The sequence below is a fragment of the Grus americana genome, chromosome 1, assembly GCF_028858705.1.
Source record: "Grus americana isolate bGruAme1 chromosome 1, bGruAme1.mat, whole genome shotgun sequence".
Lineage (NCBI taxonomy): Eukaryota > Metazoa > Chordata > Aves > Gruiformes > Gruidae > Grus > Grus americana.
Window position 1 is genome coordinate 58,863,506 of NC_072852.1, and position 26,455 is coordinate 58,889,960.

A 26,455-nucleotide genomic window follows, 5' to 3' on the forward strand; every position below is an offset into this window, starting at 1 on the left:
CAGCACAGATCCAGTGGGAAGTACCTCTAGCCCCCAGAAGACAGGCACAGCACAAGCAGCTTCTGGTGGCTCCAGAATGAAACCAAACTCCTCTTCTCCAGCTCCCAGCCCCTTCTACCAGCCGCAAATTTCTGCCACTTGAAATGAGAGACAGCAAGGAGGAACAGACTGTGAATTTTATTCAGGAGTTACAACCTGGTGTCCTCAGACAGAGCAGTGAAGCAAACACCCTGCTCCCCGAGGCTGGGATCGCCTCATGCTTGCAGACATGACATCAGGTGCCAGCATGTTCCCGGTACCCGGGTAGCATGCCTGTCTCCTCCTCACCCTGCCCACACAGGGCTGCTCTGGCTGACAGGGAAGGAGACACCAAGGAACATGACACCCAGCACAAGGACATCCCGCGAGCAGTGCAGGTGTCCCAGAAAAGGGCAGTGGCTCTGTATTTTCCCTCTGGCCACAAGCCCAGACCAGCTACCTGCAAGAGCGAAAGAGCCAGGACTGGTCCTACAGCAGCTGCCACCACCTCGGGGACCCAGTCGCATCCAGGGTGTTCAGGGACCACAGTGGCTGATCACTGATGTCCCCAGCAGGGGCCACTGTGACATTAAGGAAAGCCAGCTTGCTAGGCATGGCGGGGGGGCCGCGGGCTCTAGCCCCTACAGCAGCCCAGGGGCTCCTTGGAGCATCTGCCCTCCTCCAGGGCTGAGGCTCAAGCCTCCGAGGTGAATTTGTAAAAAAGGATGGCTGCATATGAAGAGTGAAGGGGGCTGGGGAGTGTCACTGTAGGGCATGGGGCATACACTGCAGTACGTAAATAAAGATATAAACCAGAAATTAAAAGGCTGGAGTGGAGTGTCGAGATCACATCCTCAGACCTCTGGCTTGTAACAGCTAGAGAAGGAGAGACACAGAGAGAAACAAAATCAACGGCAGGAAAAAAAAGTGATGGAGCATGGAGGGGAGAGTGAGAAACAGGAAAAGGGAAATGATAGAGGAAATGAGAACAGAAGAAAAATAAAGACTTGAGGAGTGAGAGTGGGAGAACAGAGAAAAAGGAAGAAAGAGTCTGCATGATTAACATACACTGACTTGTAAGAGCACAACGGTCAGGTCCCACAGCCATGGACAAGGAGGGTCTCAAACAGAGGGAGAGAGAAATGTCAGCCAGCTAACAAGTGCCCTCTGCCAGGACGGAGGGGGGCCCTGAGCAACTCTGGTTTAACAAGAGACAGTTTTCCAGTATGAGAGAAATCCTCCTTCTAAAGCCTTCTGTAGTGAGCCCCACGCACCCCGGCCGAGCAGCCTCCCTGAGCAGCAGGCAGAGCACAGCGGCTCATTTTGCACACAGCTGCAAGAACATCTGGAGCGGGGACCAACCACTTCCGCTCTGCCTTCGCCACCCTCTCTCACTTCGCCTCACCCTGGCAGAGGCGGTGGGGGAAAAGCCCAGGGAAGCGAGAGCGGGGAGGGGAAAAAATCACAGGCTGCCTTCTGCAAACCGCTCTCGGGCTGGCAGGCAGAGGAGCTGCGGCCGGCAGTCTGGAGAAGCAATCTGGCATGCGTGTCAGGCAGACACGTGGCAGACTTCCCCCCTTCCCCGTGCCACCGCTGCCTGCTTTGCATTCATTTCCACCCCTCTTCATTTCTCCCAGCTGCGCTCTCCTTTCTGCTGCCAGAGCCTCTGGTCCGGAGCAGTAGGGCCTGCTTGGCAGGTAAAGGCACATATAGCATGAGAATTGGAAAAACCACCTAAGGACTGAGTCAACCTCCCCTCCCTCCCCTTCCCTCCCCAAGCTCTACAAACCCGGGCCATACCCACAAGAGGGAAGTGAGTCACTCATGCAGTGCTCAGGCTGGCGAGAGCCAAGAGTGCGGACAGGTAACGTACCTGCAGAGGAGGAAAAGTGAGGAGCAGAGAGAGACAGGGCCCCAGGCAGGGACTGCTCTGAGCCCTAGGGGGAGCAAAGAGAGCAGAGGGAAGGATGCTGGAGGCTGGGGAGTGGAGCAGGGTGGGAGGCAGGTGACAGTGCGGGACAGACATGGAGGGGAGCAGGACGGAGAGTCCAGAGGCAGAAAGAGTTTAGTGCAATCCCGAATAGACAGTCTGCAAATAAAAATATAACCATAAATAAACCAAACAGTTTAAAATATAAAGCAGCAGCCACAGTAACAGCTCTCCCCTGTGAGCTTTATCTCCAGAGAGACTTCTGCTCCTGGAGAGGAGTTGCCCCACACCCCACACCTGCCCTAGTCCTTCCCTGCTGCTAGCTGTGAGCTCTCACCAGAAAGGTGGACGGGTCTATGCTTGGGGGGTTATTTTTATCTTTTTCCTCAAGGATTTGCTGCACCTTTCTCCTCTGCTTCTGCTTCTGCCTCCTCCTCCACCTCCTGCTCTTCCTCCTCCAGGTCCTCCTCTGTGCTCTGTGGCCCAGCATGCAGGACAAAGGGAAGAAAGAGTGGAGATACTTGCAAGATGAGCCATGGCAGTTCTTTCTGACACACGAGGGAATAAAGCAATGGTCACAACGCCAGAATAAAAAGGGACCTTCCCCCATGGCCAAGACAGCTCTGGGTCAGGGAGCAAAGAGACTTGTCTTCCTCTGGAGCATCAGGTCAGGGCTATCTAACCCATTTACAAGTGCTGCGATCCCACTGCCCAACAACAGCCATCAGTCGCTAGCGCTCCTTTCTGTATCCTAGGTGTCTACAGGATGTCATGCACTGCCACACGTTTCTGTCCTTCCCTCAGAAAGGAAAGCAGATGATCTGCCCTTTAGGCTGGGACTTAGCAAAAGGAAAGAGAATGCTGCAAAACCTTCAGGGAAATCACACCACAGCAGCAGAGTGACACACACAGCATGGTCATGAGAAGGCATGAGGGGGATGTTAGAGCAGCATAAGAAAGTGGCAGGGTCACTTGCTGAAGCCATTTGCCACACACAGCTGGACACCACCACTCTCAACACACACACTCCTCCTTTTGGGCAACGGGTGTAAGGCCATGGTGCTGAACACCAGGACAAGCCCCTGTGTTTCACCACTGAGGTGCAGCACCCAAAGTCACAGTGGAGAGAGGAAAGAAAGAGGGAGCAAACGAGCAAAGGGTCTCATAGGCAACAGGAGCAGGGCCATAGCAAAGTCAGTCTCACCTTGGCTTTGTGGCTGGGCTCAGAGCTCAGGCCACTGGGGGAGTTGTACAACTCTTTGGAGACCACACACAGGAACTCTGTCTGATCCTCATTCCCATAGTTATAGGATGAGCCAATGTTGACAAGCTAAAAAAGACGAGAGCAAGAATCACAAGCACATGTTACTGCAAACATCCACTCCACCTGGGGAGCAAGGCAGAAAGCCCACCATGTAGCAAGGAGTTCAATCCATACCCCCAGTAGAAAGGCCTCATAACTTAGCTGAGGAGGCAGCACAGAGAACCAAGAGAGGAGTCAGCCAGGATGCAAAACAGCTTAACTTCACACAGCATCCTCTACAGCTCTAGAGAAGGGGCAAGAGAGAGCCAGTGTGATAGCACCATCAACAACTGACCCAACATTCTCAGAGAGGGAAAGGTGCCTTGCCTGTGGACTATATGGTATCCATAATCTTTTTCCCAAAAAACATCTCCTGCCCAGGCTCCTCTACCTTCTCCATACCTGCTCAAAGCACCATCCATCCGACATAGTGGAAACCATCTGAGTGAGCTCCTCTTCCTGGCACTGTAGCACACGGTAGACATGCTTAGGAGGCACCTGACAACAAAATTGCAGAGCATGTTGACAACGGTCAAATGCTAAAGGCTGTTGCCTTCCTGCAGAAGGAAGTATAGTACCCCTCCTTGACAGACCTGTCCTCTTCCTCATGTCCCAGCCTAAAGGGGAGTGGAAACCACAACCCAACTTTCTACTATGCTGTCATGGGGAACAAGAACAACAGTATCTCTTCTGGAGAGCTTCCTGCATTGTCCCCAGAAAATACTGGGCTTTTTTGATGGGGAGTTTGCATTTGTTATTACAAAGTCATTTATGCAAATGCAACAAATGCTGATGGGGTTTTGCAAGTGCAAAGTGACTGTGTTGCTGGAGGCTTACAACCTGAGGCAGACATGATGAAAAGTGAGATGTCAGCCAATGCTCCCAGAAGATAGATTTTAAAAGGTTATTGGCCAAGATAAGGTGTGATTGTGCTACAGGACTGATTCCTCGTGCCTCAATTTCTGCATTTAACTCTTCCACAGACATCTCTTCACCTGTTCCCACTATGTTTCTCTACAGGTATCCCCATGTGATTATACTCCCAGGACTCCCCACACCAGAGCCCTCCTCCCCATGCCTCCGCTCTCCTCACAAACATCCTTCCATATCCCATAGCAACCAGGTGGCTTCTTCCAAAAGCTAGAGGAGCTGATTTGCTTTCAGGGGCTACATCCAGCATTACTTCTGGGGATGCAAAATAAGCCTATAACTTGTTTATTGTAACTAAAATGGTGGTAGCCTGTCTCCTGCAAGATTTTGCTATGGAGACATTAGCACATAAATTCTAATTAGCTGCTTCTTTCCATTCCTTGCTGCTTCTCCCAAGAGTACTCTCCCTCTAGACTCTAGACTCTCCCTTTCCACACTCCCTCCTTTGCCCACCCCACTCCATCTTTCCTTGCCATTTCTTTCCGTACCTGAGTTACTGTGTAGTCCTTCTCCTCCAGTCGATCCTTGATTATTCGGATTAAAGGACCAATGTTATAGAACTCAGCTTCTTCTAGGACCCCTGAGACAGACAGAAGGACCACAAAGACAGAAGGTTAACAGCCCATCTTTGGTTTTTGACTTGCAAAAGATCAGTTCTGAGCTTCCCAAGGTCCATAGCGAGAAATGACACTCCAGCCTCAGTTTTTAACAGGTTTCTGTTGCTTGAAACTCTTAGTGCAGAGAATTGAACCCTGGCTCTCTGCATTGCATTCCTAATGCTCATCCCAATTTCCTTATGCTGCCTGCTACTACAGAAACCGGCGCCACCAGTGAAGGCTTCTGCCGAGGACCACTAAGACCTTTCACAGATTACTGCCCAAGGAGAATAAATGTTGGCTCTACCCTCTCACAATGATCACCAGTTATCGCCTTGTCCAGGCCCTCTTTGGAAGCCAGAGAACCACAAGTATTTCTGATCTTGTCACCAAAAGACTAAAAAATCCCAACTTTCCTCCCGGGCCAGTTGGAGTTGCACCCACCTTGCAGCCCCATATGACTTCAGATGATCTTTGGCTCTCTCCTCTGTGCTTCACCTCAAAGCAGGTAAACAGAGAAGTGGTTTTTTCCCTCAATGATGTCTGCATCCATCACCCCCCCGCCCCGAGACTCACCTGTCTGCTAACAGGCCTTCAGGGGAAGGGAGGTGGGTTCCCAGAGGGTCAGGAGGGGAAGGAGGCTAGGAACCAACACTCACACATCCCCAGGGCAGTACACAGACAATGCAGGTGGGAGGATTGATCCTTCACTACCTGACACACTCAGACCCCTTTAGAGTCCCTCATTCAACCATGAATTGTCTAACGGGTTAGTTTCATGTCAGCCTGAGTGTCTGCAGCAGGAACAAAAGGCAATGTTAAACTGTGAACAGGACTCCTGTTTACGCTTCAGATATGATGTTAAAACCTGTGGATGAACTCTGTCTGACCTCAGGATTACACCTGTAAACACCTGAGAGTCCTGTTTTTTCCAATTTTGTACCATTGCTTAGATATGTTTTTGGAATTATAATTCATAAGACAATCCTGAAGAAAACTTTCCTTGCATTAGGTAAAAATATGTAAGAGAGAGAGGCAAGAAAACTAATGAACATGCGGAAACCGTGCTTGGCAAGGGCTGGACAGCACAGCCTGTCTTTGGAATTGGCTGCTTGTTAGAATCTAGCATCCAAAAATTACAAGGCATTAGGAATTATTGGCTGGTAAAACCGTGATGATGTTACTGAGTTCTCCTGTTGGACCTCCTGTCAACCTCAAATGAAGGATTGGTTTGTCTGGCTTGCTCCACTGGAATCGCTGCGGTCCACAACCCATCAGAGCACTAGTAGCATACGTTACATATCACTGATTAATGATGGTCTTTAATACAGTCAGTAGAAGAGATGAAGTTGGTCCTGTTTGGTCTTCTGGGTTTTCGTTCCTAATTAGAACCACTCAGTCATTAACAGAAAACTCAATCACTAAGCCTGGTTAAAAGCAGATAAGGAACAAGTAATAAAATGGTTTATTGAGACTGAGAGATCTTGCCTACTTCTATGTCAGTGACACCTCTGCTGAACTAACAGTCATGAAGCCACAACACGTGCAGGATGCCTTTCCCACCTACTCCAAACACCCTTAGTGAAGGAAACATCAGTATGCTTTCCAAGAGTTGCACACAGGGATAGCCCTTTCAAATTCCCCCCACACCAGCCTCCAGAAGGAGAATGAGAGACAACAAGGTCGATAACAAGTCCTACTGCATCCTGGCTACAGCAGCAATGTTAAGTGGGAAGTTTCTGAGCTCCAAGACTCACCCTCTTCAGCCATATCTTTATCCAGGACCAGCTTCCCATGACGAAGGAAGTTCAGGATGGGTCCAAAGTAAGTGGGGTCCCGGTCTATTAGGTATGCACCAGTCTCATCCTAGCAACAGACAGACAATGAGGATAAAAACCCCATGGGAAAGGTATCACCTATCTACAAACGCTCCAGACTAGAAGAAAATACAAACCCAAGCAAAAATGTTCACTGTTTCTAAGAATCCTTGGAAACCAGGGGCCTTGCCCATGGTTCAGCTTCTCCATGGTACCATCACTTACACAGTGCACATAGCAAAGTTGTCCAGTGGAAGAACATGCTGCTGCCACTCTTTTGTGAGATGATCCAAAGGATGATGATTAACTAAAGGATCCCAAAGCACACACATGCACAGGCAGTTACAGAGGACAACAGCCAGCCAGCACGCAAGGGGGATATCTTGACCTGCACCCACAGGTGAGGTGCAGAGCAAGCTTTTTTGCAAAGTTCACCACAGCACCACAGAATTTTGGGGAAAAAAACACAGATTTTTTGAAGTTGTGGCTGAACTCTGACTTTCTACAGGCTTTACCCCCGTGGCAAACGGAACCAACCTCAATAATTTACTCTCCTGAGATGGACTACAGAGAGGCCCTAAAGTCAGTCCAGCTTGGATTTTAACTCCTGTATTGTTATGCTCAGCATGCCTGTCTCGGCATGGACCAACGCAGCTGAGAAAGCAAAAAAAATAGGTCTCAGGCTCCTTCTGCAACTGTGTGTACAGGCCTGGTGTGAGAGAGCAGAGAGACCCTTTACAGGGGACAAGGCTAAGTCAGGCAGATACAGCTCGGAGGTAGACCCAGGGGATGTGAGGTGAGAGGTGGGAGAGCAGGTGCAGGGGAGGGTGGCCTCTCTTTTCCCCAGCTTGGGAAGACAGGTGCCAGGCTACAACACAGCAAGGTGGGATCTGGCAAGGGGAAATCCTTCCCAGGAGAGGGGGGGGAGAAAGAGACATTTTTCACTCGGTTACTCCTGCAGCTGTCGGGGCCTGGCTCCACCCCTGCATCTCTCCAGCCCTCCCCATGCTCGGTGGGGCACGGCGCGGGAGGCAACCCAGCTGCCTTACCCGGTCCGACTGCAGCTCCTCGCCCTGGCACAAGCGACACAGGAAAGATTTCTGCTCCCGACACAGGGTCTGCCTGGTGGTGAGGAAGACGGTGCCCCCCACATTAAGCCTCACCCACTTAGCCTGGGTGCCAGCGGGTGGTGGGATGTCCCAGGTGCAGCATAGCCCCACGGTATCCTGCATCTCCTCCCCGCCCTCCATCCTCATCCTCATCCCCCCCTCCCCCAGCGTGCAGGGACGGCCGCAGGTGCTGCCTGCTGGGGAATGCCGGGATCTGTAGTTTATCTGCCTCTCCCTCCGCAGCAGCTTTGTTTTCCAGGGGCCAGGGTCCTCTCTGTGACCACCAAGGATGTCCTGGGGGGGAGGAAGGATGCTCTGTGCTGGAGGATATCGCTGCAACTATTAGAGGTGGGCACAAACCACAGCTCCACAGCGCTGATGCTCCCTGGCTTTTCCCCTGTTCCTGTTTCCACTAACCATGGACTGGCCAGCATTTCAGAGGTGCAGGGTGTTATGCAAAAATGGTCGGCATTTATTTCCATAGACATCCTCTCTGAATCATTAAAAGGTTCTGGGAACTGTAGTTTGCAGGGACATGCACAAAAGGGTGCTGGGAACTGTAGTTTTCCCAGCCCACTGTCCCTGCAATGAGGATGCTTTAATGAAGGGGGCTGCACTGTCCTAGATGACCCCAGCTCTGCAGCTGGTAGTCTGCCTTCTTCCAGTCCTGGTTCTTGCCTGCAAGCTTCCTTGGAGTCAGGAAGAACAACTTGCTCCCTGGCAGTCAGCAGATTAAGCCCATCAGCGCTATACTCCACAGCTTTCCCTTCAGGACATCCATTACCACCAGCTCACAGCTCAGTGCTGCACCAGTTGCCACGCTGGTCTTGCTGCAAAATGTGCAGACCATTGCCTTCTTGCTAACATATGTAGCGATGCTTCTGGGAACTGTATCCTGGATCTGCATGAAGTGCTGGCAGGGGGCAGGAATAATTTCTCTTCCAGCTCAGAAGAGCTGCTGACTCAGCAAACTCCCCCCTTCCAGCGCTGCCCTACCAGCACAAACCATGCCATAGACCTCCTGTGTCCTTCGCCTGAGCTCCTGCCATCCCTGTTTGTGTCTGGGCAACAGAGAGCTCAGATTTTAACTTAGCTCTGTGCAGAGTTTTACCTCTGCCCCAGGCACATATCACCCGCTGAGGCCGATGTGCCAATCCTGCCATACGGAATCGAGTCCTGTCTCTGCCACTCACGCCTGCCAGGCTGAGCCTGGAGCTTGGCAACTCATGTCCCATGGGACTCTGTTCAAATGCAGTCCCTGGCATGGACACAACCTTAACGAGCTCTCTCTCCAGCAGCTCTGCTTTTCCCACTCCCACCTCAGCACAGCCATGCTTGCCAGCAGCTCAAGCGTATTAGAAATGGAAAAGAAAGGCTGATGTTTCACCTGAATGTGGCCCAAAGCCTTCCCTCACCTAAGCAACTTTCTGGCACTGCCTTGCCAGGGCAATGCAGCACTGCAGAGACAGTGTGATGCCTTGCAGACACTTCATTGCTCTTGCACCTAGATCTTTGTGTCTTTTTAGGTGGGAGTTTACTGGGGGAAGAGGGTGGATAAAGATTATATTTTACTCTTATATTCCTTTTCTTTTCATCTTTCCCTCTTTAACTTACAAATCACTCCCTTTTATCTTTACAGGACATGAAAGCAGCATCACCCTTCCCCCAAACCCCAGGACTTCCTTCACAAAGGCGGTGTAAGTGTGTACTTTGCTCCCTCTGTGGAAGAGTGCAAAGGGAAGGAGAGGAAGAGAAGGTTACATGGAAAAGGTTTCAGGATTGCTGAATTTAAGCATAGGAACAATTCAGTTGCTGCAGGTTGTAAATTCAAATAACTCAGATTTCCTTTAATTTATATCAGGAGCACTAGAGTGACCAATAATAGGGAGTGGATGAAAAATTATTTTTGCCTACCTGTACAGAGCAGACTTTGGCCCAAATTAGTGCCAGCCCTTAGACCAGTCTCCACTGAGCAGTGGTGGGCATCAAAGATGCTCAAACACCAACCCGAGCTGAAGCATCACAGTGCAACACAGCTTTGGGCTGTGGGACTGCTGCCATCCTACTTCTGGCTCTGAGTCAAACCATGGCAAATATGACACCTCTGCCCTGCACTCTGGTGTACAAGGGATGCAGGACCCTGTCTGTGCTGGCCACAGCTCCAGCAGAGAATTATGGTGAGGACTGTGGCTCTCTGATACGAATGCAGTAGTTGGGTGGCAGCCTATAGCCCCTTATCTCCTCTGCCAAGAAATCCACCCTGCCTTTGTTTTCTTCCTTCTATCAAGGGATCACCCTGTCTCCCTTTCCTCCTCTCACAGCCCCTCAGCCTCTTGATCTTTTTTAGGTCCAACCTCTTGTTTTCAACACCTTCTTCCCCAACCTCTCCCATACCAATGCTGCTTGCAGGTCAGGGATAGTCCATATTCAGAGCACACCTTCTTCCGGCAACACCAGCCTCCATCTGTGGCCAGCACTTCAAGTCTTGCTCACCCCAGGGCCATGGTGTGAAAGGTTAGTCGGTAAATCAGAAGGGGTATACTGTAAGTAAGGAAAGAGGTCAAGATAGAGCACTCCCATCCCCAGAGCCCTCTCTTCTGCAACATACAGCACAAATTTTACAGGAAAACCCCCAGGACAGGGCGTTCCCCATTGTACGTGAAAATGCTCTTTAGGAAGAAGTCAGTCCAGGGTGAGTTACGGACTGAAATGCTATGAAGAGTCGGTGGTGTGAATTAAATACAGACCTGATTTTCACACCATCACCAGAAACAGTTCTGAGATGCAAATAGCATGTTCTTGTTAAGGTCCATTGAAACTAAGCAACAGAACAGAGGAGAAATAAATTTAAATAATCCAATGGCAGTTCCTCCTGCTTTGATGATAACTGTATATAAAATATATGCACAGAAACAGAGAGACAGCAGCAAGCAAGAGCTTACACAGGGCTCTGTGATAGTGTAATGCTGTACAGCACTGCTGAGTACCTAGCTAATCATGGGGACAATTGCACAGATAGACTGGCAGCAGGAAAAGCTAGACAGACATGGGGTAGATAGGTGATGGCAAGAGCTGAGGAAAACAGAGCGGGGGTAAACTGAGAGCTTCTTGATTCAGCAGCGAGCAGGCCTGCAGTGCAAACCTGCAGAAAGCTACACACATTGCAGTGCTCTGTACATACATTGCAGGGCTCCGTACATACACTGCAGCCCGACGAGTCAGTTGGGTACACGGCGTTCAATACATCACTGACATTGCAGAGCTGTTCTTAGGGAATTGTTGCATTGTGGAGTGTCAGTGGGAGTGGGGATCACCGTGTGTTGGCACAGACAGTGTCACCACTCTGGCAGGCTGGGAACACACATCTGGGATTAAAATTGCATGATCATTTAGTTAATGAACACTGTGACACGAGGCACTGGAGAAGAAACCATCTCCTCTCTCTTCTCTATGGGAAGAGAGAGGGGAGGACAAGTAATGATCTGGCATTTGCCATTAAGCCAACAGTGAACTGGGAAAAGAAAACTCCCTAATCTGGACTTGGGGGCAGGAGGAAGACAGTTCACTTGTAGCCAACAGAGTCCAGCTTGACTGCCAGCTGAGCCAGGCATATTGGAACTGGAAGAGAAAGGTCCCATGGCATGCAGGCGAGCTAATCTTTCTCCAGCAGTGGTCATTAGTGGAAAGGGACAGCAGTGCTGGCAGAAGAAGGGCTGATTTGGGAAAGCCTGCAGTGGAGCAAAAGGTTTGCTGGGAAATGAAGTGTGAAATAGTGCAACCTGACTGCTAGGCAGCAGTACGGAAGGAAGAGGAAGGCAGAGGAGGAAGATGACATGTGAGGAACAAGGGAGTGTGGGATTACTGTTGGAGAACCATTGACCAGACTGTTTTCACAGAGTCCAAAACTGTTTCAGGACAAAAGTATTACAGATAGTAAAATATACCAATAAACCAATAAAGGGTTTACATGCTGGCCTGGGATTCTGAAATTACAGCAGTAAAAGCTCCAGTCTCAAGTCAGCCACAGGTCAACGTGACCCTATTCCTACATCAAGGCTGGTTTTTAGGCTACTTTTTTGCAACCATGAGCCCTACCCCACCAAAGAAACGCTATTACCCTTTCCCTGTGGCAAATTTTCCACAGGAAAGTAATGAACAGTAGTGATTTGCATTCATATCCACTTCTCCCCTTCCCAGTTTCCAGTTCTCATAGGAAACCCACCGAGTCAGGGACATAAAGATGTGCAGAACATTTATAGTCCCGGTGCAAGTTCCCTCAGATGTTCCATATGTCCAGTAGCATCTGTTATGGCTCAAAATAGGTTTTTGCACTCTCTAGGCTTTGAAAACATTGTCTCAGTCTCCTCAACGTTCCCAGTGCTTTGTCTGCAGCATGAGAACAGATCTCAACTAAAAGGAAGGAGAATATCAGAAAACACTCATGGACAGATTTTTGATATATGATGTAACAGGGTATACTCCAGAAAGATAAAATATTTTGTCACAGGGAAGAAGTTCTCCATTTCTCCTCTGTGGGGAAATCAAGGCAAAGATAAGCATCTGGCAAAAGATCTGCCAAAAGCTGGGAAACTGAACTGCTGAGATTTTGTGGTTCAAAAAAACCTGGCCAGGAGAAGGGCAGTTGAGTACTACCAGCTTTGGCACACATACCAGAGAGGGGGAAGGGCCCTGCTAGATGTCATCGAGCCACACAGTCAAAATGTAGAGCAATGGGAGAGGGAAATCTTTCACGCAGTTTGCGATCTCCAGGTGGATGGCTGGGCTGCACCAGACACCTCCCCGCAACACACAGCACACAGAAAAGCAGCTCAGTCTCAAGAGGAAGCAGTGAGATTCTCACTGACCCCAAGATCTGCTGGAGGTCAGTGAGAAAAAAGAAACACAGCACTTAAGCTGCACTGCCAAATGTTCTGGAAGGACAAGAGCAAAAGCAGCCCCCTGCATCCATTGGAAATGATTAACAAAGTCTGAAAGAATATGTAAATTTTCTCTAGTAACTAAATTTTCCTGGAGAAACAGAGCAGGCACAGCACTCCTCTCTGTCTGTACAGAGGGGCCTGGACACATACTGAAAAATCAGCCTCACCTCCCAGCCACTCCCAAGGCGTTAAACCTTAATGACCCACCACGTGAAAACTTCCTAGCTTGGCTGATGGTGGGAGAAGCTAGAAATTCTGAAGACATCACAAGCCAGATCCTGCTGTAAGATCCCATACTAGACAAAACTGTACAAATATCTTTAAAGTGTCATAAAAAGCAACGCTCATGTTGCTTAGATTGGGAGGCCCCTCCACAGTGTTTAGCACCACTTGCTTTTCCCAGCCAGTCACCCCAGCCACTGCTTATCCTTTCGTTTTCACATCAACACCATACTTCAGCTTAAAAAGTTTTTGGGCTTTCTTTTAAATGCCCTCAGTTACAGACTGCAATCAGCTGTCCTGCATGACACGCTGACTAGTTCTTCCCTTTGCCCTGCAGGAAACAGTTGCTAGAAAATTGCCCCACTTGGGATAAAGGAAGGTGCTGCTACCAGCCTTTAAAACACAGTGATTACCTGGGTGGGGAAACTTATGAAGCATGACAGTAGAAAACCTTTCCCTAGCAGGAAGAAGAAAATTAATTAAACCGTCAATTAAGATCCAGAACTGAAAAGTCTTAACAATTTGCAGGGCATGCTGTAACCTGCAAAGAAAGCCCTTTTGGGAAATCTAAGCCCAAAGAACTAAACAGAGTTGGCAAATATAAGGGTTTATTATTTTATCCAGATCTGTGCCTTGCACTGCCTACTGAAGGGTCACTCATTTCAGACGCCTGTGCACTCTGTATACTCCGCACTTGCTGTAATGCCAGCCCCAAGTCCCTGAAGAGCTGGGTTGTTACACTGGACATAAGCATGGAAATGAAATGCTTTCAGTCACTGGAAATGGGTGGGAAGAAGGGTCAGGCTGTATGTGTGGGTGTGAAGCACAGAGGAAGAAATCAGCTGGACAGTGAAACTCCAGCTCCACAGAAGGCAAGCAGAAATGGAGCTTATGTGCACGCAAGCCAAGCCCAGGAAGAAGCCAGGGCTGCGGTCAAAGGCCAAAGCAAATGCGAAGAATAAACACTTTTCAATAGGAGGGAATCCAGCCCTCATATTCAGTGGCTAGGAGGGGACCCTGAAATCTATAACCATAAGCACTCATAGCATCCCCTACAAAGGATGATCCCATCATCCTCAGATGGCCACAAGTACCTGTTACTGCAAGGCCAAGAGCAGAAACTGTCTCATCAACTTTCTAAGTTACCAGTGAGCCAGAACAGGTGCAAGGGGTTTGTTTTGGTTTAGGGGTTTTTTTGTGTGTGTTTTGATGTTGGGGTGGGTTTTTTTGTGAGGAGAAAATCCTAGAGAGAACAAATTCTTAAACATTGTCAGGAATATCCAGGGGGATTTCAACTCTCAGATATAAGACAATGGTCTCAGCAAAAAATACTTGCCATTGGGGGCTACTCCTCTGGATGTCTCAGTTCCCCTAAGTTTTTTAAGATTTTATGGCAAGTCTCATGGAAAGAATGGAAACACCCATGCAGTCCAATTTTCACCATGTGAACTGACATCCAGTCTTTGAAGAACAAAGCTGTGACTGACTAACGTGGAGTTTTAGGCCAAAAAGCATATGGACAAGGACTGAAAGGAGGAAAATGGTGAGAAGTCCCAACAGAGAAGCACGCCATTGTCCTTCCTGGGACAAAGAGTTTGTTGAGGGTAAGAGAAGTAGTTCAACTCATGAAAATAAGGAAACATATAATTTTAATCATCCAAAGTGATCCCATACAAACAGAGTTCCTGGAATCACCCAAGCAACACTCATATTAAGTTTAATTCAGCAGAAAGACCTTGAAACACATGTTTATTTACCCTTTTTTAATTCCAGAATCTTTTTTTTTTTCCCCAAGGGGGATTTTGGACCATGGGGGTACAAAACTGCCTAAGTACACATTGCAGTTAGAGTCCAAGTGCAAGAAGAAATCCAAACCAGGTCTCTAACCTAAGTGCCAACCTGGAAGTCATATTTGCTCCTTTTGTTTTTCCCCTAAGTTTTGCACTCAAAATGGCCATAAAATGCATGGATGGCTTCTAGGACAGAGGCAGAGACCAAGATCATGAGGCACAGTTATACAAGTATGACCATCCTGTGAGTGAACACGGTATAACGTCCTGAGTCATGAGCTTGGCTTGACTCAATTACTTCCCCACGCTGCCACCAGCACTCTCTCCCCCTTCTATCGGATACTGTAAAAAGGTCACAGAATCACAGAATGGCTGGGATTGGAAGTGACCGCAGAAGGACTCCTGGTTCACCCCACCTGCTCAAGCAGGGTCACCTACAGCTGGCTGTCCAGGTCATCTTTATGCTCCTAAGCAGCAGCGGTAGGGTAAGGAGAAAGTGCCAAAGCACCGTGTGCGCGTACTTGTTACCCAACACCTTCACCTCACGACACTTAACCAGGAATGCTAAACCCATCTTTTCCAAATCCTGTTTCAAGGCAAATTATCTGCACCAGTGGGAGAGGAAGCAGCTTATTACACCGTCTTCCCCTTTCCCTCAGAAATAATATTTTCAGGCTGTGCCCGCATGTACCACTCCACCCAGGCCCCATCATACACAGCGACATCTGGTTTGCCACAGAGGTATGCCCCCAGAGCCACATGGCAGGCAGTGACCCCAGAGCCACACGTGGCTACCACTGGCTTTAAGAGGTCCACCTTCTTCTCCTGGAACAGACTGCGGATCTGTTCAGGGGTCTTCTCTAAGCCAGACTCTGTGAGGAAATCAGTGAAGGGGATGTTCATCGACCCAGGGACATGACCAGGCTCAATTCCTGGAGGAAAAACAATACAGATGAGAATTAACCTCTACTGTCTGGGACAAATCCATTGCAAAACCGTTCTCTGTTTCACTGGGAGGATAATTTATTGTTTAGTGTATTTTTAACAAAAATATATGTATTTGTTTTAAAAACTTTGTTTTACTGATTACTCAGGAAGGATGGCTGTAACCTGGAGGTTACAACATGGACACAATCCTGTCAAGTTCTGTTCATCCTCCCAGTTCCCTCCACATCTTCCCCGCATCAGAGCGACCCACTCTGATGAGGCACTGACTGAAGCACCTCCACAGGCCCTTCTGAAGGAGAGAGTAGCATCAGTACACAAAGAGACCAATGACTATCTTTGAGGTGTGTGAAAGCTACATTCCTCAACACAGCCTCTCATGAGAAAAAAAATACATGGCTGCCACACTCCTGAATTTTCAAAGGGCAGCACTTGCTGGTCAAAAGGAAAGGAGGACAGGTGGATACACTGTCTCAAGTCCCATCCCATAAAGGGCAACCATATTTCCCTTCGTTACCTCTACAGGAGTCAAACTGATGGGCACCTTAAATGAAGCCCCTTTTTATTACGCCAATGTCTCAGGTGGCACATTACCATCTCGGGGCTCTGGCTCTACTCCCCGGAACCGTCCTGCAGCACGTGCATCCACTAGTTGGAAGTGGTGAGAATCCAAGTTATCTAAGACATCCTCATACGTTTTCACCAGAGACTTGTCCAAGGATGCGTGGAACTCAGAGGGAGCGACCTGGCTTTTCCCAGAGCTCAGTGCATTCCCCTCTCGCTGCCAGTTCTTCAGGCCGCCATCCAGAAGGGAGACGGCTTCATGTCCGAAGGCCCGGAACATCCACCACACCCTGGGTGCTGAGAAGAGACCTTGGTCGCTGCCATCATACACCACAACATGGGAATCATTCCCCACACCCAGCTTCCCCACATACTCAGCAAAGTCATCAGCCTTGGGCAGCATGTGATCATAAGGTGAGGTACGGTCACTGCATTGGTCAATGTCAAAGAAAACTGCACCAGGGATATGGCGCTCCTCAAATTCCCGCTTTGGGTCACGCTTCATCTTTGGCAGATACCAGGATGCATCCACAATTCTCAAGGCCAGACCAGCTTGCTGGGACTTAATGGCTTCTGAAAGCCATTTTGCAGACACCAGAGCACGGTAGAGGAGTTGTTGCGACATTGCTCCTAAGGCCTGGCAGAGATTACCTGACTCCTGAAGTCTGCCTGAATCCACCTGACTGCAAAAGGAAGAAAGTCACAAATTAGAGACCAGCCTTACAAAAAGCGACTGGACAAAGATGCATTTTGGGATCAAAGACCTGTATCTGCACTGAGGTGCAGGCTAAGCCTACAGTGAGGGATTTGAAATGCTCCAGCCCTTAAAATAAGAGTTTCACAGAGTTCAGCCCAAACCCTGCCCCGAGCAAGACAGCCATGGCACAGTCTTGCCCTATGCCCAGCCCCGGTAGCCCACCAAGGCCCTCCACCACCATGGGCCACCAGCCAGCGCTGACAGCAGCAAGAGGGGAGCAGGGCAGCCCCAGGGACCCTGAGCGGAGGGGGCCGAGCGCCCCGGGGTGAGGCACAGCTCTGCCCCACCGCTCTCACCGCCCCGGTGCCCGCCTCCAGCCGAGGCCTTACCAGGGCTCTGACACCCCTCACACAGGCCGGACCCCCGCCACCTCCCGCTGAAACCCCTCCCGCCTAGGAACCCCGAGCCCCGGCGAAGCTGCAGTTCCCTCCGCGCAGCAGCGAGGGAAGGATCAGGTTCGAGCCGTCCCGCCGCGCCGCCCCATACCGTACCTCCGTGCTGGGCCTCAGCTGAGCAGCACACGCCCTCAGTCCCCGCCAGCCATGGCCGCCGCCGGGGGGCGGGAGCTGGGACCCTCCCAGCGGGCCGGTCTCGGGCGGTGCCGCCCGCCCCCGGGCCGCACCTCCCGCCCTGCGTCCCCACGCCGCCGCCATTTTGTGTGCGTGTGTGTGTCCCTACCGGCGCGCCCCCTCTTGGCTTCGGCCCTTCGAGATGGCGGCACAGATGCTCGGCAAGGCGCTGGTCACCGCTAAATGGCTCTCAGAGGCCGTGCGGGCCGGGCGAGTGGGGACGAGCCTGCGGGTACTGGATGCCTCCTGGTACCCACCGCAGGAGCGAAATGCCCGGCAGGAGTTCAAGGAGAGGCACATCCCCGGGGCGTCATTCTTTGACATCGAGGAGTGCCGGGACCAGTCCTCCCCCTACGACTTCATGTTGCCCAGCGAGTCCCACTTTGCTGACTATGTGGGGCGCTTGGGGGTCAGCAACAACACCCACGTGGTGGTGTATGACGGGGATGAGCTGGGCACCTTCTATGCCCCCCGTGCATGGTGGATGTTCCGGGCCTTCGGACACAAGGAGGTCTCTGTGCTGAATGGCGGCTTCAAGAACTGGGTGAAGGAGGGCCACCCCGTCACAGCAGAGGTCACCCAGCCCAGTCCAGCTGTCTTTAAGGCCAAGCTGAACACGATCCTGCTGAAGACCTTTGAGGAAATGATGCAGAATGTGGGGTCCCTGCGGTTCCAGGTCGTGGACTCCCGCCCCGAGGGCCGGTTCCGGGGGACTGAGCTGGACCAAGGTAATGGAGGTGGGAATGACACCTGCCCCCTGCACCAGAGCGGGATGAGTGTTGATACTAGCCCAGGTGTAACAACTCCACCCAGCCAGCAAACAGATTTTCCTAATGCACAGGAATGTTTCAGCCTAACTCGCTGATTTACCTTAAAGGATCCACACTTGAGCAGTTGGATCCCAGTGCCCTCACAGTTTGCTTTTCTTGTAGTTGGTTGTAAAACTGCAGGAGGAAATCGCAGAAAAGGTCCACAGTCGGTTGGCTCCAGGATCCCGTGTCCCACACCCTGCAGAAGTTAATCAGACATAATGCAAACACGGGAGGTGGGAGCTCCCAGGGGTTTGTTCAGGGCCCTATCTATCACTAGCAGACGTGCACAAACTATCAGTATTCATACAGGCACCTCTCACCATAATGAATGCATCAGCAAAAGCTTGGGTTTTAGGCAATACAGTAACCCAAGGGACATTTTCCTTCTTGCTCTGGTTCCCAGCAAACAGAGAACTTGCTTTGTCCTTTTGCTCTCTGCCATTAAATCTAACAAGCTTAAGAAAAGCTCCAAACCCTTGCTGAATGTATGGTCTGTCATCCTTTTTCTTTTCAATGCCCCAAGTAACAGGAACAAAAATTGATTTTGTTGCCTCGGTCAAACACTGGACACACAAGCAGCAGGGGTGGGAGAAGTCCTGTGCAGTGGGGACAGCTGGTGTGCCTGGAACGAAATTTAAGTTGGTTGGTAAAGGAGGCCCTTACTGTGTAATTTAAGCCTTGGTATATCCCAGAATAACCTCTCCTCTAAAAGGGAATCGCAGAAATGGTTTAAAAAGAAATACAGGGTTTCAAAAACAAAGCACAGAGAAGCACAGCAACAGTTGTTGCAGGCGCAGGCATGCGGCAGGCTTCTGCAGTCCTGAGACAGCGCTGTGCTGCTGTCTCACATGCAGGTTGTAATTCTCTTCTGGCTGTTTTCTTATGCGTGTGCTGCTGTACAGCCGTTGAGTGTGACACTGTGTCCTGAAATAAATTCCCTGTCTGAACCTCAGGAGCATTTGGCTGTAAGTGGCTCTGTACATGTGGGTCACGTGTCTACAGTGAGTCCCACCCCCCCCAAATTTGCTCAACCTGTGCAAGGCAACACAGAGGATGAGAAAGGTAATGGGAGTGACAGAGGAGACTGTTGCAGGGAGAGAGGGGGAGTTAGGCTTATCGCTCATTCTGTTTCTTTGCCTACTGCAGCACATCAAAGTAAAGGTTGAATTTTAACCTCAAGACATGAATAAAATGCTCCTTTCTGGGAGCTGGTGGACTTTGCATTCTCTTTCCCAAAGTGGGAGTTGTCAGCAGGTGACAAATAACTGTAGCCCCTGATAGCATCTTGAAAACAGATTTTTCCTTTGAAATGAGTCAGCATGGAACAGTTTATTTGTGGTGGTCCAGTTTTGCTTCCCACAGCAGATCCAGCAGGATAAGCACTCCAGCTGCAGCTGCTTATTCCACAGGAGCTTGACAGCCGCCTGAACCAGGCTAGCCATAGCGGTGCTACAGACAGCAGTGGGTAAAAGGCAGTGCTTACACCTAAAAGAGCAATTTGAAATCAATGCTGATTAATTACAGGGGTCATCCAATCAGGGAGGAGAAACGTTGCCTGCAATTTAGAGAAGAAGAATAGTCTTGAGGTTAAGGAACTTGCTGTGTTCTCAGGTGATTTCAGTTTAATTATTGCCTCAGTTCTTGACTTCCTAATTAAGTCAATTAATCTCTCCAGTTCCATGAACTCCATCTCTAGAAGAGGCTAATTTCAGCTGACTCTCTTGCCTCTTTAGCTTTTCAGTTCCTTGTGATAAGAATTAGTTGTCCCTGTTTTATTTTTATGCAGCAGCTAATTTGCTGGGATTTAGACCTCTGTAGCATTTAAGATAAGAAATAATATGGGGCTAATTTTTAGTTGCTAGGAGAGGTTTACCCAGTTTGCCAGGGTGGAGAAAAACGGACAGCATTTCTATAAGCCAGGTTTCATAGATCTTTAATGCAGGTATTGCTTTGGATGAAAAAGCTTGGATGTTCATGGATGGTGCACAGCATAAGCCTATCAGATATGCAGCCCTGACCTATGCACTGAGTGGTTAAAGGTGTCCCTGCACAGTGCTGTGTTTCTGGAGGAACTAGCAACTCGGGCCTGCTTGCTAGCAGTGATTCAGCAATGGCCCAGCCAGGTTCTGCGAGGGCCTACTTATTCAGGTGCTGTAGAGTGCAGGTCTGTGGAAACAGCCTGAACTGAGACAATCCCAGGCAATCCAGGGGCAGATTATAAAAATAATTACATGATGATTACCAGTGTTGACACTCTGAGTATTGGGCACCGAAAAATGAGGAACAAGAATTATAGCTGAACAAATGCACACAGAAAAGTTGTGAATTTCTGTATCTTTTGCAGACACCTGAGAAAAGCGGGGAAAGTTGCCAGACAAGAAATCTGTCATCTAAAAAAGAATCATAGAATCGCTTTGGTTGGAAAAGACCTTTAAGATCATCAAGTCCAACCGTTAACCTAGCACTGCCAAGTCCAACCACTAAACCATGTCCCTAAGCATCACATCTACGCATGTTTTAAATACCTCCAGGGATGGTGACTCAACCATTTCCTTGGGCAGCCTGTTCCAATGATTGACAACCCTAAGAAAGCAAATCTAAAGTAGTTTCATGACCTTCCAACTATTTTTCTTCTCATTCTCAGGCCTTGGGTAGTCCTTGTCTCCCTTGTGCATACACAACTCTTAAGGTTTTGTCCATTTTCTCAGTTTTCAGTCCTCCCTGCCTCAAACATAAAGCTTTTGCTCAGCTTGAATGTGCAGTGGCAGTGAGAATAAAATGTTCCTGCTTCTTCCCTTTCCAAGTGGAGTCTGCAGCTGGGAGTGGACTGGCTGTGCTTTGTCCATGAAGTAATACTCAAGGCACAACATGGAGAGTGAGAGACTTTATCAAAGTCTGTTTCAGCCCACAGGAACCTACAATCCAAAGCTGCCCGTTTGTGTGATGAGGGCGACAAACATCAGCTGCCAGAATTAGCACCATGGCCCTGCTGGTTCTTAGAGCTGACTCTTCTGGCTGTATATGCACACAATATTTTGACATTGGTGGCAAAGGCCTATTGATCTGACTGTGAGGACTTCTCAGGGAGCTGGCCAGGACCAAGCTTAAAGTGTTCCTTCCAGTGAGTTCACGGTAGGTTAGGTGAGATCACTAACAGTCCTTTCCAAGGCATATGATTTGAATGGAAGAAAGAGATGAAAAAGGAGGCAACAGAGGAGGCGTTTGGAAGGGAACAGCTATCTGCAGCCAGCCAGCTCCAGGACCACAGGGAGTTAAATGTGGACAAGGCACATCCTTTATCTTTTTGATGTTAAGAAATTCCATCTGGTGCTTTCACAAAGGGAAAAGCTAGAGAGAAGAGTCTGTAGTTTTAGATAAATAGCCAACAAAAAAAAATGTTTAAGCAGAGAATCTTAACAGATGTGGAAAAGGGGATTAAGCAGTGTAGAAGGTAACATATTACAGGTTACAAATTGTGAGGGAGGATTGCCAGAAGCCAAGCTGAGTGAGACTTGGCAAAAGGAATTAAAACAAATAACAAAAACTGCTGGAGCAAAGTGAATAAAAAGAGAACAAGGAGAGAAAGAGTAAATGGGGTTGCTATGCAGTTAGCAGGGGTTCCAGATGAAAGATTATTTGTGTACAGCCTCAGAATTATACTGAGTCTGTGCTACTGTCTTTTTTTTCTCCTGAGGATAAGTCTGCAGAGTAGAGGGAGGGCTAGCAAGAAGAAGGGGAAAGAAGTGGAAATGATCATTTCTAAAGAGGAAGTATAACCAAAAGATATCCATGTGCTCAAATCTGAGAGGCAGATGATCTCCATCCCAAATATTTGTCAAAAATCAGTAATGTGACATTGCAACTCTGTGAGACAAGAATTTAATAAATCTAATCAAAGCGTCATTCTGTAGGACAGAAACACTAGCAAAGTTTGTATTTATATTTAGGATAGGAGGTACAGCACAACTTAGGCACCTGTTGATCTATTATCATAACATGGATAGACTGGAAGGCTTTCAAAAAACTCTTCAAGAAAAATTATTTGAAATAAAGGCAAAATTGAATGAAATACCTTGGTAAACTTGCACTGCAGCTAGGGGCTCTATTTCCTTCCCAACAGAATTAACTTGCCAGATAAGAGAAATGGGAACGTGCATGTCTGGAAGTTATGTCTAATCTTTTCTTCCAGCCATTGGAAGCACCTACAAGGTAGACTTGTTCCATTCGGACTTCATTAATACTTTGGACATAATATTAGAGGGGCAATTATTAGTTCAATGTGAGAAAAGGGCAAAGAGCACAGGTACTTTTCGATTCCCAAAAAACTGAGAGATAAGAATAGTTTGTGCTGAAAGCAGATCTATGGGGCTGGAAGTTCCCAGCATGGTGCCATCATTATGCTTCTGTGGTTTATTTCATATTTTTCTGAATCATAGAGGCACTGAAAAAAGGGAGTTGCTACTGAAACGTGCTGCTGGCACAGCCTAGGGAAGGTTTAAATGATCACATAGGGAGTATTATGTGAGGTACCAGCTGCAGTGATAGAAGTGACAGAAAGTGTAATGCTACAGAGAGCAAGGTTGGATGCTTAGTAGCCTGAAACTCCTAATGGCTTATGTTTCTCTAGAAGCTGAAGACTGACATTTGGAAGCAATAGAAGAGAATAAGAGGGGTGAATTAGTTGGGTACAAGAACCTCAGATGTGATCTGGCTTTGACAACAGCAATTATTAACCTCCTGTCTACCAGTCGAGATGCTAGGGAATGCCATTTCCTTATCCAGAAGCCCGGTGGTCACCTAGAACTGTTTCTAGGTTGCAGAGGCAGTGAAAAGTGTGTCTAGTGAGCTCTTACTGGGTTTAGGCCAGGGACATGAGGCTGTTGGGAGTGCTGAGTGCTCACTGTCAGCATGTTGGAGCAATAGCAGAAAGAGAGAAAAACTTTTTCAGCCACAGGGCAATGTTAGCTCAAGGATAAATGGTGTATGGACTGACTGTGATGAATTTAACTTTGGAAATTAATATTCCTCCTCGTGTGAGCAAGGAGGTGCCTCAGCGGGAAGTTTCATGCCAAGAATCCAAACTGATTCTGAGATGGATGCTTTTATGAGAAGGAGCGTATAAAGTGATCACTGTAGTAGCTGGGAGCCAGACTCTGTAATCCTAGGGTTCCTTCCTGGAGTTTCTAAGGGTGATTGCATGAATCTGGCATGGAGTATGCTCCGTCCAGCCTTGCCTTCCAGTCCTGTGTTTCTCTGCTCTTGTCCTAGCAGAGAGTGAGCTGATAAAAACTTCCTCAATCACTCAAGAGCGCTTCTTAGGCAGTCCAAGGGATCGTGGTCATGCAATGTCAGCTCTTTCTTTCAGCTGAACACCCACATACATGAGTAAATGCAGTTTCTACAGAATTCCCCATCTTTCACTCACAGAGCGCAGGCATTTATCTCTGACTCCAACAGACTTTTGAATCTCTGGAGCAAGGAAGTCTCCCTATAGATCAAAGTAAAAAATACTCTAAAATGAGACTGTTCTTTTCAGTTCTGCTCAGCTCCTAACTGAAGAGTTGGTTAAGGGTGGTGAGTGTATGTCACAGCAGTCTCCTAAGAGAGGGGTACAAATCTACTTATTTTAAGATATGTGAACAGTCTAGAAAAGTGGTCATGGCCATGGGGTCTGGGACACCTAAGAACTGAATCAGTGGCCCAGCAAGCTTCTTTGAGCAAGAGCTGACCCTTCTAGTTCAGCCCCCAGGACTTCTCGATCTCAGTACACATCTTCCCAGTGCCCTAGGATGCTGTGAGAGTGGTGTTCTGTGGCTCACAGACTTGTCTGTATTGGGGTGATCACCAGTACTGCAGCAGAGCCTTGCAGAAATCCCTTGCCAAATGACAGGGTCAGGACCATTCACTCTCTGGGAAAGTGGTAGCCTAACCCAGGCATGTAACTCTCTCCAGTGAGCAGCTCTGCAGTCTGAGAACTTCAAACAAGGTTTTCTCACACTTACTTTTTGTATTATTTTTATTTCCCCTCTGTCATACAAACACTATATTAAAGAGCATGGGTTTTGCAGTTCTCTGTACTGAAGTGATGAACTGTTGCTTTCTGGAACTGGAAAAAATGTGGTGAAAGCATCAGTCCTAAACACTTTTTTTTCCCCTTTTTTTTCCTTTTTTCCGTTTTTTTTTCTTTTTAAATGTTAGTCCCTCCAGAAGTCAGCAGTTTTTCTCCTGACTTCTCCCTGTAATGCTATATATTTCTGAAGGATGCATGAGGTGACTAGTAGACATCAGTGCCAGATTTCTAAGGCACTTGGGGAGGATGAATCAAGAGACAAAGAAGGTCCATCTGGAACAGGGAGAGATCTTGTGAAGCTGACTTAGGGCAGCTTTGGTTGTCTTTAGGCTCTCACTCTTTGTCCAGCAGAGCAAAAATCTCCTCCTCAGTACCCCACCAAAAGCCTGTTTTCCTCTTATGACGTATTTCATCATGTCATGACATCACTCTCCATAAGCGATGAAACTGCAGTGTTACTATGATGTGTGATGTCGATCTGTGACTAGGTATACTTTAATCATTTGACTGTGACAAAGGTTCCCTGCCCCAATCTCTCCTATCTCCTGAGATCAGTTACCCTGATGATTTAGGCAAGTGGAAAGCTGTCTGTGAAACAGGTTACTATTTACATGATTTTTCAGGGCTGTCTCATTGTAAGTTCAAATCTAGCAAGGAACCACTCCCTGAAATGCATTTTCAACATAATATATAATGCTTCCTGCTCCAACAAGGCTTGATCCAAAGCCTCTAAAAGTCAGTGGAAAAGCTTCCATTGAGTGTAATGGACTTTGATTAAGCCTATAGTGACAGAGTTTGAATTTCAAGGGCATGATAAAATCTTATCCATCATATTTTTATATCTGCTTCTCTCTAAAGACCTTGTTCGTGAGAGGCAACTTTCAACTTGCCTGAAGTGGTCAGTTATACCAGTAGAAAAACAGAACCCATGCTGATTTCATCCATGAAGTGGATAAAAAAGTGGTACAAAATCTAAATTCTCACTTCTCTGACCCCATTGCCCCAGGATAGCTGCCTCAGCAGTCATGTGGCTGACTTTAAGGTTGCTTTACTTTTCTGAAATATGATTTTAAAGTGACACAGGAATAAACTGTGAACAGATAACTACTTTGACAAATTCCACATACAAGCCACACTTCCTGCTTCTGAAAGCCGTGTCACTACACACTGCTGGCAAACTTTGGGAAGGTCAGAAATGCACTGCTGCATTTCTCTTTACACAGATCCCTTTAATGCCTTTGTTAGGATCTTTTCTGTGGTGGTTCTTTGATTCTTGTCACATCTAGGGCTTCTTCAGGTGCCTACCTCTCATTGGTTTCAGGGAGGAAATAGTTTGCTAAATATTCTGGAAGGTTTGACTTCAGCAAAGTTTAATAATCTTTGTCCTCCTCTTTTTAGCCCCATGCTGCTTTGCATCTTCATCATCACCTGAAACAGATGAGTATCTTGGAGAGAATGTGGGAGTAGCTGCAATGATGTTTCTTTAGTGTCTCTTTTGTAGGTGTCTTTTATCACCTATGTTAATGTCTCCTTGCTCATGTTTCCTTTCCTTGTTCACTCTTGCAGGGCTGGAATCTGGTCACATCCCTGGCTCTGTGAACATACCCTTCCACTCATTCCTAACAGAAACTGGCCATGAGAAGAGTATTGAGGAGATCCAACAAATATTCCGTGAGAAGAAAGTGGATCTCTCAAAGCCACTGACGGCCACGTGCCGCAAAGGTGTCACGGCATGTCACATTGCCTTGGCAGCCTACCTATGTGGCAAGCGTGATGTGGCTGTTTATGATGGTTCCTGGTCAGAGTGGTTCCACCGTGCCCCACCTCGCTACAAGGTCTCTGAGTTGAAGCGTAACAAGGCCTAGAGGGAGAGTTGGTTTTTGGGCAGTGAGAGTTGGCAGCTGTCTCCAGCCCAGGGTAGAGGGAAAGGGAGGAGGTGGAAGTAAAGAAAAAACATGCTGATTTATATTTTGCCAATTTTTCTAAGAATGATCGGTAGATTTCTATTGAACTTTGAACTTCTCACAATGAATAAAATCTACATCTAAGATGATGCATCTGTGAATATTTCTAATTCTTCTCT

The 26,455-nt window shown here is 48.2% G+C and overlaps 3 protein-coding genes across 10 annotated transcripts; 1 reads left to right on the top strand and 2 right to left on the bottom strand.

Moving 5' to 3' along the window:
- Positions 1-163: 163 nt before the first annotated feature.
- Positions 164-7,871, bottom strand: KCTD17 (potassium channel tetramerization domain containing 17). 8 transcript variants are annotated; one of them, XR_008575435.1, is made up of 8 exons: positions 7,644-7,856; positions 6,535-6,643; positions 4,670-4,761; positions 3,654-3,749; positions 3,153-3,278; positions 2,286-2,424; positions 1,892-2,107; positions 863-894 (listed from the first exon to the last, which is right to left on the bottom strand). XR_008575435.1 is itself a non-coding variant. In XM_054812969.1 (7 exons), exons 1-7 carry the CDS (start codon positions 7,854-7,856, stop codon positions 713-715), a joined length of 882 nt encoding a protein of 293 aa, XP_054668944.1. In that variant the 5' UTR covers positions 7,857-7,871; the 3' UTR covers positions 164-712. The 8 variants fall into 8 exon arrangements, 7 of the variants coding, with proteins under 7 accessions (XP_054668944.1, XP_054668942.1, XP_054668937.1 ...); XM_054812969.1 differs by lacking the exon at positions 2,286-2,424 and having other exon boundaries at positions 164-894; positions 1,892-1,955; positions 7,644-7,871; XM_054812962.1 differs by lacking the exon at positions 2,286-2,424 and having other exon boundaries at positions 734-894; positions 1,819-1,955.
- A 6,626-nt stretch (positions 7,872-14,497) lies between these two features.
- Positions 14,498-17,530, bottom strand: MPST (mercaptopyruvate sulfurtransferase). Its single transcript, XM_054812960.1, has 3 exons — positions 17,413-17,530; positions 16,195-16,847; positions 14,498-15,587 (listed from the first exon to the last, which is right to left on the bottom strand). The coding sequence occupies exons 2-3, from the start codon at positions 16,787-16,789 to the stop codon at positions 15,289-15,291; spliced, it is 894 nt and encodes a 297-aa protein (XP_054668935.1). The 5' UTR covers positions 16,790-16,847; positions 17,413-17,530; the 3' UTR covers positions 14,498-15,288.
- A 21-nt stretch (positions 17,531-17,551) lies between these two features.
- On the top strand, positions 17,552-26,425 carry LOC129201528 (thiosulfate sulfurtransferase). Its single transcript, XM_054812961.1, has 2 exons — positions 17,552-18,218; positions 25,939-26,425. The coding sequence occupies exons 1-2, from the start codon at positions 17,633-17,635 to the stop codon at positions 26,235-26,237; spliced, it is 885 nt and encodes a 294-aa protein (XP_054668936.1). The 5' UTR covers positions 17,552-17,632; the 3' UTR covers positions 26,238-26,425.
- The last annotated feature ends 30 nt before the right edge of the window (positions 26,426-26,455 follow it).

Coding starts and splice junctions, on each gene's coding strand:
- MPST (XM_054812960.1), bottom strand. CDS start 16,789: ATGTCGCAACAACTCCTCTACCGTGCTCTGGTGTCTGCAAAATGGCTT. Junction 15,588..16,194: donor AGAGCCAGAGCCCCGAGATG/GTAATGTGCCAC, acceptor TTTTTCCTCCAG/GAATTGAGCCTGGTCATGTC.
- LOC129201528 (XM_054812961.1), top strand. CDS start 17,633: ATGGCGGCACAGATGCTCGGCAAGGCGCTGGTCACCGCTAAATGGCTC. Junction 18,219..25,938: donor GGGGACTGAGCTGGACCAAG/GTAATGGAGGTG, acceptor TCACTCTTGCAG/GGCTGGAATCTGGTCACATC.
- KCTD17 (XM_054812969.1), bottom strand. CDS start 7,856: ATGAGGATGAGGATGGAGGGCGGGGAGGAGATGCAGGATACCGTGGGG. Junction 3,750..4,669: donor AGGACTACACAGTAACTCAG/GTACGGAAAGAA, acceptor TTTTGTTGTCAG/GTGCCTCCTAAGCATGTCTA. Junction 1,956..3,152: donor AGCCCAGCCACAAAGCCAAG/GTGAGACTGACT, acceptor TGCTCCCCCTAG/GGCTCAGAGCAGTCCCTGCC.